The following is a 12609-nucleotide window of genomic DNA, read 5'->3' on the forward strand; positions in this document are numbered from 1 at the left end:
CAATAAATCCTACGCTAAATATGCTGTAATAGTTTTAAATTATCTTTAATTAGGATGTTTATTTAATAAATTATGTTTATTAGGAATACATACTTTCCAGTAAGAATATCCAGCTTCAGCTGCAGCACAAATAAATACCTGTAGAATTAAATAAGAAAAGTCATGATTAATACTTCCAATGTGTCACTTAGATGACAGGAAGAAGTTAGAGACTGACAAATAAAAATGTTTTCTATGTTTTTTCACATGGGTTTTCGAGGCTGAACAAACTGCCTTGTTGTCTTCCCAGGCTTTGCATGTGTTGCACACATTTTAAATCAAGTAAACTCCAAACTAGAAGTTGTCACAAGCTGAACTGCAGTATTGCATGGCAAAGAAATAAGATACTTAAGACTCTTTTTTTTTCTCTTTTAACTCTACTTTGACAAAGAACTATTGTATCTTCCACATCATCTTCATTATTCAGACATATTGATCTCCTAAGAGAATGAGTATTTTAAAGTCTCTCAAGAATAAGTGTTTCTAACATGGATTGTTAGTTAAAATCTAACCCAGAAAGCTGACTACAAAGTGACAAAAAAATGCCCAGTAGGCTGCAGCGTTTTCAACTTGTTTATTCTTCAGAGCCAGCTTTCCTTCATTCATTGCCTTGCTTATTATGTACTCCTCTTGCTTAGAAACTGGGTAAATATTGAATGCAAAGCTCCTATCCCTTTGGCGTGCAACACCAATCCTTCCGATTCAATGCCCACAGAGTGTAACCCTCTTGTTCCATGATGGTACACAGCTTTCCTTTAACAAGAGCAGACATCTTATCATCCACAACACTGGCATCCACGACGGCACCCAGTTTGAATTTTACCTCAGGCAAACAGAAGCCTTATGCATCAAGTCAAAGGCAACGCTTCTGTTCCAACATGTGCCTATGTCTCCTCATACGCACACACATCAACATGAAACAGATGGAGACATTTTTCCTACAGGTCCCTTGGAAATCCACAATTACTTTGTGAAACCAGTTAGTATCCAAAGCATTTTGAACACCAGCCATACAAGGTGAATAATTTTATTTGGTACTGACCCTAGATATCAAAAGAATGAGCACTGGCCTCCACTGTGCAGTGGGTGTGACCAGTCTGTGTTTATCAGCCACATAACACTTGCAAACAATTCAAGCATACTTTCCATGCTTAGCTGCATTACATGACCTCTGGTGGCATCAGATGGGAAGCTGACAGAAAACGTGTGCAAGCTGCACCTCTGGAAGCTCAAAAGTGGCTGCAGCTAGGTGTCCTGCTGTGTGAAGAAACAGGGAAATCCCCACAAAGCCCCTGATGATGACACCTATAGCCCACAGAGCAGAGCTCCCTTTCCCACTGCTTCTTTAAGGTGCAAAATTGTTAAGACAGAAGAAAGACTTACTGCTCTCCTCTTCTGGAGGATTAGCTAAGCAGACAGACAGGGTTTAGAAGCCCTCAGGTTTCAGGTCTGCCCTGATAAAACCTGTAATGCCAGGTTGGACTGGCAGTAATCAGACGAGATGGATGATAGTGTTTCACAGGGATAGATACAGATGTAGGTCTGAATTTTGCCTGTGGTTACTATTTTTGAAGACAGCTGTTTATCCAAGAACATGAATGGGGAGGCAAAACATTCTTCTAAGATCAGCAGGAAAGCATTAAAGAAGAGCAGTTATAACATTGTTTCCACAAGGAAATGAAGCTGTACAGCATACATATGGCTGAAAGAGGTAATGCTGCTGTAATCTTCCTGGTAGTGCTGTAAGGGATTTGGCTGAAGTGTGGATTGGAGATCTACACAGACATAAACCTGAGAAACAAAGGTACCCCACCTTCTTACAAGTGGTTGTGTCTGGCAAATGAAGTCTCTGCAGCTATCCAGAAAACCAAACAATTTTGTCCTCTCTCCAAAAGAGATCATCAAGAGTTGCAATGATACAAAGAAATGTTGTTTTCACAGCAGATTTATACTACTGACAGGTGGCAAAGCAATCCAAGTATGTTTCAGTCCAACATGAAATGCAGCATTATGAAGGAATCTGAAATGCTTTAAGCAGAAGAACCTGCTGCTCACTGATACTACAGTCACACACATACAGTACTGTCAACTCACATCTCAACATGAAAGTAAAACACTATTCTTCCTTTCTGCAAGCTCTGCAAAGACTACAGAAGAATCTATGCCAACTGAACTGCTAAAGAAAATTTTAACTTGGAATTCAACACTTTTCTGGCTAAAGAGACAGATCTCCACATATGGCTGAAACTAAAAGCAACAAACGATGTCTACTCCCTTAGTCAAAACCTCTGTCCATTGCATAAGCTGTTCAGATCAGCAGCCAGAATTGCCTAATGAAAGCCAGTGCAACAAGTAAATACACATATTTCTCTATATTAGAGTCAATTTACTTCATGAAAGTTAGCTTAGAAACATTTACAAAAAGGTAAGCCAGGAGCTCTAAGAAATTCTCAAAATATCACACAACTCTTCGAATAAGTAGCACAAAAAGCATTTTCCCAGCTTTATACGGGTGTCTTACACAAAATCTCTCTTACCTTGTTAGCTCCTCACGTAGATTGTTGGGCTCTGATGAATAAAACTTCACACGAAAATGCAAACAATATGGTGGGCCAACTGCAAGGCAAAATTCAAAAGAGCAGTAACAATTAGTGCATGAAACAAATTTTTTATCACACAACCACATCACTAAACTCTGTCCTACCACAAGGTCAGAATTCCCTTGTGACAGAGAAATGCATGAAGAACACCAAAGGTGAAAGGATGCTTAAAATATATGCACAAAATAATTTATATGTTGCAAGTCAATCCAACAGTCATATCACATTAAGTTGAGTCACCCTGACAGGAGCATAGAAATCCAGTTTAATCCCTGTATCTGAGGTCTCTACTCATCACTGGGAAAGCTATGCATCTTGGCTCTGCAGTTTGCCACACCCCCAGGTACTCTGTTGGTCTCTGCAATGCCTTCTAGGGCCTCTAGGAAATACCCACTGCTGATAATTCAGGTCCCTTTATTCCACAGAAGTTTAGACATATCTAGGGGAGATTTAACAGATCCTTCTGTAGAAGAATCATCTTTTTTGGAAAACAAAGAGTTAATTCAGCAAAAGAATGAATTAAGTGCTTTTAAAAAGTGCAGCACTCTGCTGATTCTTCCATCTGACCAGAGGAATTTTCTCTCTCTCAGTGTTTACAAAACCTTTGTTGTATTAACACAGCACCAAAAATCCCTGAAGACTTCACAGTGGAGAGCAAGGAAGCCGCTAAACAAAAATCAGCTGACATTATAGTTTACCAAACATGCAGCACTGAAACCACTAGACCACACTAAATCCTTGCACAGCAGGTAAGAACTTGGTGGACTAAACCGTGGTGCCCCAAGGGATGGAGACTCTAAGACAAGTTTTCCTATAGTCAGGATAATGGTCTATAACACTAACGCATCTTCAGCTGTCTTGACTGCATTTAAACTATAATTAATGAGCATCTAACATGTTTAATTAAGGATACTACACTAAAGTAATATGAGCTGCAGAGCGAAGAGGTCATTAAACAATCAGCAGCACCATGCCGGGTTTTTGTCACTAGGTCTTGTCACCCCTCACAGGACACTGCCCTGTTGCTCCCCCTACTTTCAACTCCCTGTTGTCTCTTGTATGTTCAATATAAGATCCCAAAAGAAAACAGAAAGGACACTTACTTTTAACTTGCTTTTTAATGCTTTTTGTGTTGTCCAACCAATGCTGAAAAATAAATTACTTTCATTGAATTATCACAGAGAAATCTCATAGCAAGAAAAAAAAACCAACCCTATTAATCACTGAAGACCATCTTGAAGTAACAAGCAGTTTATCAGAACAATCTAATCCAAATCCTTCATAATTCACAGCTCTCTCTCAAAAAAAAAACACTTTATGCATTACAAATGATCAGTTTTGAGCAACAGAAACATCCTGTAGTACCTTATATAATGCCAATTCCCAAGAAAACATTATCTATTTAAAAAATAAATAACATGAAGTCACTGTAATTACTAAATTTTTCATTCTGTGCAGACAAACAATTCACACATTAGTAGGTCAGTGACAGAGAGGCATAAATCACGTGGCAACTCTGGAACTCAGATGTTTATATGTCTACTTGGGGTGGAAGAAGAGAGACAAAATAAACACTGCTGACTTTCAGACATTTTCTTTACATGACTCAAGCATAGCAACAGCAAAGCTGCCCCCGTCCAAACAGAAGGGTCGTCTCTACCTAATTCTCCAAAATCTATTCACATAGACATTTTAGCAGTTGTCACATAGGAGGAGAGAAGTTACTGCCTCACCTACTAATGTTAATTATAAGTTATACATTAGATGTGAAGCAAAAGAAGGGTTTCACTTATATTGCATACAACAGCATGTGAAAATTAAGAGGAACACCTACAGGCATACGATGTGTTCTGTAAAATAACTGCATATACTCCATGGCTGAAGAGTTTATATCAGAATTAAAGCTGGAAAGCTAACAGAGAGCTAGCGGAAGAGACCTACTTCCAAGTGCTGTGCAGAGTGAACAGCTCCCTCCACCAAGGGCGGTGACTTGGTTCAGCAGGGAACGCACACCCTCCTCAGCTTAACCATACTGACTCAACAGCAGAAGCTAACTACCTAGCACACCACATCCTTGCATGCTTCACAATGCCCAGGTTACACCACCTTGTTTGATCAGTCCTAAATGTCACCTTGCAACTAATGCAGATGAATTATACACTTAGCTATACTTTTTTTGCTAAACTATATGCCATAGAGTTCACAGTGGGGCCCATAGAGGACAGAAATGCAATAGGGGAATGAGAAAGAACCGGTATTTTCAGGTTGCAATGCCAAGCGCAAACACATTCCTGTCTCCAGAGCAGCCCTGCCTTCTGCAGAGAGTGCGTAAAGTCAGCCTGTAATACAGCCAGGACATGTACTGATTGATATATTAGCTGCAGATCATAACAACTGAACCATCCACTTCTGCTGTTCACACAATGGCAAGTACTTCGGTACCTATTAAAACAAAGTAGCTACAGAATACTGAAATGTATCTAATATATTTCTTAAATACAGCTGAAAGTTCAAGAAAGAACAAAGCAAATATGTCAACTTTGCTTACACTACCATAGAGTTGAGCAATCATATTTTTTTTGGTCAAGAAAATTATATAATCACACTTTCTCTTTTGCAAACTTACTGTAAGAGACAATTTACTTACTACTTCCTTTACCATTAAAAAAACCCATACAAAGCACCCACTTGGAGGTTTGCAGGTGATTTAGATACAAGAATAGCAGAGAGTCATTTGCAGGCTCCAGGACTGGTTGTGCACGTCTGTTTCATCTCCCTCCTGTTTTCTCTCATCTCCTCCACATTCCATGGGAAGGCAACTGAGAGGCCCGCGACAGGCACTGATAGTGTTTGCTTCTCTCTGCTCAGCTGCCTACAGGACCTCTTGTACCTTACCAAACACTAAGGGTGCACATCGAAGAAGGGAAGCAGAACTGCTTTTAAGCAGAGGGGAGAACTGCCCCATCAAAAACACCCTCAAACATGCACATGCATGGACACACACAGAGACATCAGGACACCTAAGATTTATTCCAAGTGATTAAAATGGAATTCAAGTGGACCTGGCAAAAAGGTTACATTTTGATGAGAGTTTGCTCAGCACAGTCTACTGCTGAAATCCAGAGATAAAAGTTTGTTAAACAAAAACAACATGAACAGACTACTGCAAGTCCTTATTAAAACAGTTTGCTAGTCAGAATTTAAAACCAATCAACCAAAACTCCCCCACCTCCCCCAAATCTAGCAACAGTTCAAGGAGATTGTCTAAACATGAGGTTCTTTTACAAGATGGTGAGGCTAAAACTGCTACTGCTACTATGTGCATATTTCAAGCAACGCTAAGCAAGTAAAATTCAATTTCAAGCACTACATTAGAGAAAACTGAGTAACAAAACAATATGTTGTACAATTCCAGCACAAGAAGGAAGAGTAAGCATTTGATGCCTGCAAACCAGTAGGTTAAAATTAGAAATCTGCCACCTGCTAAGTGTTCAGTGCCTTCTTACCAGAAACAAGTCGCCAGCATTGCTAGAGGAAAAGCCCAATAACCCAACAAGCAGACGGTAAACTTCATCTTTTGTGCCAGACTGAAGCAAAGTTTCCTTGGCTTCCAGACCAAGTCTGATGGTGGATGAAAAATTCCTTTTCCCCATCTCATGCCCCTTACTTGGGGAGAGAGGGAACAATCTGTTCCTAACCGTCAGAATAGTAATGAAGAAATCACATGAAAATGACAATTTTTTCACTTTACTAATTGCTTCAAAAGCCTCTTTAAATAAGCTAATATTTGAATTCTAAATATTAGGAAGCATCTCTATTATCTGGGCTTCCCTCACTCTCCAATACATCATAAATTCAAACATCTAAATACCTAATCACATCATCTGCTCAATAGAAGGAAAAAAACCCTATTCAGCTATTCAATTGTTCAAAACTAATCTACTGAAAACTCACTTTTAGTTAAAAGAAGCAGCACATTTCTTTTTTTATTAACTACACATTGTTAGTTTGCCAGTGTTTCTTAATACCATCAGGTGCAACTAACTAGTAAGGCAATATACTTCATTTAAATCTGGCAGCACAAAGATTACCTCCTTCAGAGCCAGTGGACAATGCCATCCACAGTCAGGGACTGGATTTTTACTCTGTTTATTTAACAAATCTCCTGAATAATCTTTGACAGGTCACTTGATTAGTCTCTGTCTTTGTTTCCAGCTGCAGATTGGGTTTCTGCTAGGATATGCCAGCTCCTCTTTGCAAGAACGGCTGCCATAACAACAGCTCTTCATTTCTTAAAGCAATTATCTCTGGCTGTTCTGTTCAGCTTTTCTGGCAAAATGCAATCTTTTCTGCTTCAGAGTGTATCATTAAAGTCCAGTTTAAACAGACTGTTATCTCTGCTCTGCCTCTCTTCAGTCACACATAGTTAAGAAAAGGAAGCAAACTAAATTCAAAATGGCTTGTAGCTGGTAGATAGTGCTGTATCAAATACTCAATCAGGTGCTGTCTGGACTGGAAGTAACAATTTGCTGGAATAAAAGGAAGCTACGAGCCACTGATGTAGCAGAAAATATTAACTCTTATTCTTCCATTTCAATGTGGAATGGCATTTTGCTAACAGAAGAGAAAACAGATTTACCATACAGGTCATTTCACCAGTTAGAAGTAACCCACTGTGGATTCTTACAATATTCTGGAGGCAAATGGAAATACTTCAGTAGTCATATGACAAAAATTGAGTTAGGACACCTGAAACGTACAGATTACTTTTGCCCTGAAGCAAAAAGATAAATGCAATGGAGTAATTCACTGTCAGTATTCAATATCCTGGACTGCACATGCTTAGCACAGCAAACACGACTTTTATGAATACAGACTAGTATGCAAGGAGCTCTTTTCTCAGCACAGCTCTAAATGATATCCCTCTGTTAGTGTAATGATTTTTCTGCTCCTTGGGACTAAATGCCTCTGTCCTGCACGAGGTTTAAGACCACTTTCATGACTGGGAACTGCCACCCATCAGCAACTAACCCTGCCAGCCATGAAGTTTGCTTCAAATGCTGCACACAAGTTATTTTCTCCAAAGAGAATGTTCCCTACAATTACAAGCTAAGCACAAAACTCCATCACATTCTAAGTGTGCTTTGGGGTAGATAATGCTGTGTCTAAAGCTGTCAGCTTCTTCCAAAGATTCAAACTTGGGGAGTTTTTTTGCCATTTTATGAAGTCACCTTCAGATTGTTTCAGATCTCAACCAGCACAGAAGTAATGGAATGTGTCATTGCCTCCATTTTGTATGATAACCCAAAACAATTCAGGTATTTAGCTCAGGAGCAACTAACTACGCTCTACCACCCTAGTAATGAAATAATTCTGAAGTGGGCTTGAAACACAGATGCATCTAACACAAAAGAGCAATAGACACAGTATGAAAATTCAGATTTCATTCTGCCCAGAGGAGCTGGGGTAAATGAATACAGGTTTAAGTTAAAGGGATGCAGGGCAGAGGCAAAAAATCCACTCTTTGTCTAACCCCTCACTTAACTTGCAACTATCCATCTCGGCAGAATTAAGTACTTAGACATAAGATGTATCTGTATAAAACTGCACAGCCTGCAAGTGAATTGCAGAACATATCTGGTCGGAAAAGCCCTTCAAGACCATCCAGTCCACTTTCAACCCAGCACTGAAGTGTCACCACTAACCATGTTCCTGAGACCCAGGTTCACACACTGCTTGAACACCCTGAGCAGGCAATTCCAATGTTTGATAATCCTCTCTGTGAAGAAATATTCCCTAAAATCCAGCTTGAACCTCCCCTGGTGCAGCTTGTAACCATCTTCTCTAGTCTTGTCATATCACACCAAGGCAAAGAGGCTGGGCCCCTTCTCCAACTTCCCTTCAGGTAGTTGTAGAGAGTGATGAGATCTCCCTTAAGCCTCCTTTTCTCCAGACTGAACAGCCCCAGCTTCCTCAGATGCTACTTGTAGGTCATGTGCTTCAGGCCTTTCAGGAACCTTGTTGCCCTTCTCTGGACACACTCCAGCACCTCAGTGCTCTTCCTATAGTGAAGCGCCTGGAACTGCATACAATACTCGAGGTGTGGCCTCACCAGTGGTGATCACCTCTCTGCTCCTGCTGGCCACAGTGTTTCTAATACAAGACAGGATGTCGCTGATTTTCTTGGCCACCTGGATATGCTGCTGGCTCATGATCAGTCAACTATCAACCAATACTCGCAGGTCCCTCTCCAAGGTGCAGCTTTCCAACCACACATCCCCTAGTCTGTAGCACATCACGGGGTTGTTGTCACTCAACTGCAAGACTTGACACTTGGCCCTTGTTGAACGTCATACAGTTAGACCTGGCACATCAATCTCACCTGTCCAGATCCTGCTGTAAACCTTCCCTATCCTCTAGTAAATCAACACAGCCACCCAGCTTGGTCCCATCTGCAGACTTACTCAGGGTGCACTCAATTCCCTCATCCAGATCATTAATAAAGATATTAAAGAGGATAAGCAGTACTGAAGCCTGCGGGACACCACCAGTGACTAGGCATCAGCAGTGGTTGCTTTTCATAAACAATGCTCTGCTTCCGTTTTCAAAAGCAGTCATGGTCTTACAAACACAATAAACTTCACAAACTCAAGGCTTGCAAGAACCCCCTGCTCTGGTATGCACAAACACATCTACATTCTCCCCAACTAACTTGTGAAAAACGAACCCCTCTTGCCAAGATTATTTCCCGAGTAGACATTAACAAGGTGGCTTTTGATAAGAAAGCTGATGGCACTGGCAAAGTAAAACTTTCTCCGCTGTTGAACAATGAAGGGCCAGGCACACACTGTAGCTTTCCCCCTCCTCTCTGCATCAGCAACAAGAATCTATACATGACACACCAGGCTCTGGGGTCCTACTGGCTCAGTCTGGCTAATGGCACCAGAAGATGTGACAGGAACAAGAGAAAGACAAGAAAGGAAGAGACAACAGTATTGTAATACATTAAAATGCTTAAACTGGAATTAAACTTGGAGTCACTTTAAAACACCATAGAGCTTCTGCACAAATCCTACCCCTAAAAAGGCAACTATCTTGTAGTATTTTGGTCACTATTAACATGTAACTTTTAGACTAAAAAGAGAAGCATTGCTACTCACTGCCACTTGTGCTGAATCCATAAACCTTAATCCAAAGTAGTCGCTTTCTATAAGGTCCAGGTGATACATGATCTGTTCAAACAGCAGCTGCCCTTTGGCTTTTTTCTGAAAATAGAAAGGAATTACATTTATTGTAGTAACTACCTTAAGACATACTTTACACTGTCATTTCAAAAGTAAGAGAAGCACAGAATGAAGTCTTGAAAATTATGTTTTTCTTTCATGTTTCTTTATGACTGTTTTTAAGGGCAAATGTACACTCCACAAGAAGCACACATAGCATCAAGGCTATTATCAAAGAGCATTAAGGGAGTGGAACATCTCCCTTATGAGGAAAGGCTGAGGGAGCTGGGTCTCTAGCTCAAAGACAAGGAGAGTGAGGGGTGACCTCATTAATGTTTATAAATACATAAAGGATAAGTGTTGGGAGGATGAAGCTGGACTCTTCTCAGTGATGTCCAATGATAGGACATGGGGCAATGGGTGCAAGCTGGAATGTAGAAGGTTCCATGTAAACATAAGGAAAAACTTCTTTACTGTGAGGGTGACAGAACACTGGAACAGGCTGCCCAGAGAGGTTGTGGTCTCCTTCATTGGAGACATTCAAAATCGGCCTGTGTTCCTGTGTGACCTGCTCTAGGTGTCCCTACTCTATCAAGAGGGTTAGAGTAGATGACCTTTCGAGGTCCCTTCCAGTCCCTAACACTGTGATAGCATCCTTAAAGGTGTTGAATATCCTTCTTTTGGTAAATGTAAACACTGACTCACACAACACAATGTTAAAATGTCATTGTCCCTTTTAGGCTCTCCTTATTCACTGAAGTTCAAAAGAACTGGAAATATAGCTAGCGGAGTTGGAGTAACTAAGGCACTGGAAAATTTTCAGAGCCAGGTACAGCAAATTGCTTATGAATTTACTACCGTTTCATATCTAGGCAGGTAGCAAAGCATACTGAATTAGGACATAGCATTTCATTAGCAAGTCCTTTTAACAACTGCCAGGAAACAGTCAGAAGCAAGTAACTGTAATAGTTAGTAGTTAGGTAACACATTTACAAAAGTAAGTTCATAAAACTGCCTTGTAAAAAAACACTGCATATGCTCATGCATAATTTAGGAAAAGAAAACTTCATTCTGGCCCGCAGTAAACATCATTTTTACACTGATGATCTAAAAAAATAAATAGTTGCTTTTAAATAGAAGTAATTAGCACTGGGCAGTTTCTACACAACATACATTTTTCATGCCATGAACTCCTTTATAGTAAAACACTGAAAGAAAAGATTAACAGCAATACCTGAGATACTAAAATGCAACAAAATACATTAATAAATTAGCAGGCCAGAACATAAGCCATAGTCTTGAATATAAATATTTTTTAATGCAAAGAAGTGCAAAAAAAGATTTACACTTACTTTGCAAGCAGTTTTAGGATTATTCTATTTCCATAATGTTAAAATATTGCAATCTTTTAATATTTATTCATTCCAGACTTGAGAAATGGGCTAACTTTCTGGGCATATTTTTCAATAAGGTACAAATTAGCAGATTTAGTTCACCTCTCAAAATTCTGGGTCAGAGTTCTTATTCTAGGAAATAATCTGGTTTAATCAGCAAATAGTAGCCATGTAAGTAAAGCAACATGCACAATTTCTGCCTCCGTCCCCCACCTTGATCTTCAAATATTTTATATTCAATTTTGCAGCCATAATCATGAGTTTACTTGATCAATTAGTTAAATCCAACACTACATTTCACACCTCTAAGGAAAAGGTCTCGAAAGGTCTGTACATTGAACCTGAACAAGCAAGTTCTCCCAGAGTTTTGTATTTCCAAGTAGTGGGGAAGGTAGGGTAGATGTAGACCATATTAAATTCATTCAGGGCAAGCTTTTTCTGTTGTCTTAAAAAATACTACTGAGGCAATAGCAGATTTAGTTAAACACCACCAAGACTCCCAGCAGAAGTCTTAAAGCAAATTGCCTACATGTAAAACCATGTATTTCTTCCACTATGAGTCTGTATCTTCTTCCAAGAAAAAAGGGTTGAAATTTTGCTGTTTTCTCTCAGCACAGGGTATCCAAGTGAAATCAATTCAGTATTTCTGACAGCAAGAGAGCAAAAATGTTTCTACAGTCCATCTAAAACTAGAAGAAAACCTCCCCTCACTGAGCAGAACATTTCAGAGCCTTCTCAATTCCTCATTAAATCATCCTTGAAAACTGTAATTAACCAGTTATCTCAGCCAAATTCACTCTCAGGCAATAGGGCACTTCAGCTGGAGGCTAGAATTACCACACGTACTATTTCAGACTACCAATAACCAAAATGTAGTATTGTTCAAAGTTAAGGCAGCATCAAACGAGTTTCAGAGCATGTTTGCCATTTCTCAGTCCTTCTCAGCAAAGGACTCAAATATCAGAACGACTAAGGTGGGAGAAAGCCCCCGAAGAGTAGCACTGGAGCAGCTGTGGGAAGATTTGCAGGCCTACTGGTTGTTTTCTGCCTTCAGTCGCCTGGGTTGTCAACATGGAATTAATTATGCAGTACTTTGCATATGACCGAAGCCATCGGTGACTGTGTTTGTGCAAGTCAGCAAAAGTTTCACACATGCTTTAATGCCGAATTGAAACAATCTTCCTCCTCGCATCTAAACAAATAGCAACCAAAAATACTATTGCTCTGTAGTGGTCAAGTTCTATGAATTTATTTGTATTTGATAAAGCTGTGAAATGCTGACAAAAGGACATAGCAAGAATACACTTCCGTAATATTTTCCGGTGAAAAAGATCCTAACTTTCTAAGGGCAAC

General features: G+C 39.8%; 1 protein-coding gene across 5 annotated transcripts in view; it reads right to left on the reverse strand.

Moving 5' to 3' along the window:
- EPB41L5 (erythrocyte membrane protein band 4.1 like 5) overlaps positions 1-12609 on the reverse strand; it is a 61278-nt gene that overhangs the window by 39325 nt on the left and 9344 nt on the right. For all 5 annotated transcript variants that reach the window (XM_064157560.1, XM_064157583.1, XM_064157578.1 and 2 more), the window contains exons 3-6: positions 9800-9904; positions 3743-3785; positions 2577-2655; positions 94-138 (exon numbers count right to left, since the gene is read on the reverse strand). In XM_064157560.1, coding sequence (XP_064013630.1) covers positions 94-138; positions 2577-2655; positions 3743-3785; positions 9800-9904 — 272 coding nt within the window. The remainder of the gene's footprint in view (positions 1-93; positions 139-2576; positions 2656-3742; positions 3786-9799; positions 9905-12609) is intronic.

This window comes from Pogoniulus pusillus, chromosome 2, assembly GCF_015220805.1.
Source record: "Pogoniulus pusillus isolate bPogPus1 chromosome 2, bPogPus1.pri, whole genome shotgun sequence".
Classification (NCBI taxonomy): domain Eukaryota; kingdom Metazoa; phylum Chordata; class Aves; order Piciformes; family Lybiidae; genus Pogoniulus; species Pogoniulus pusillus.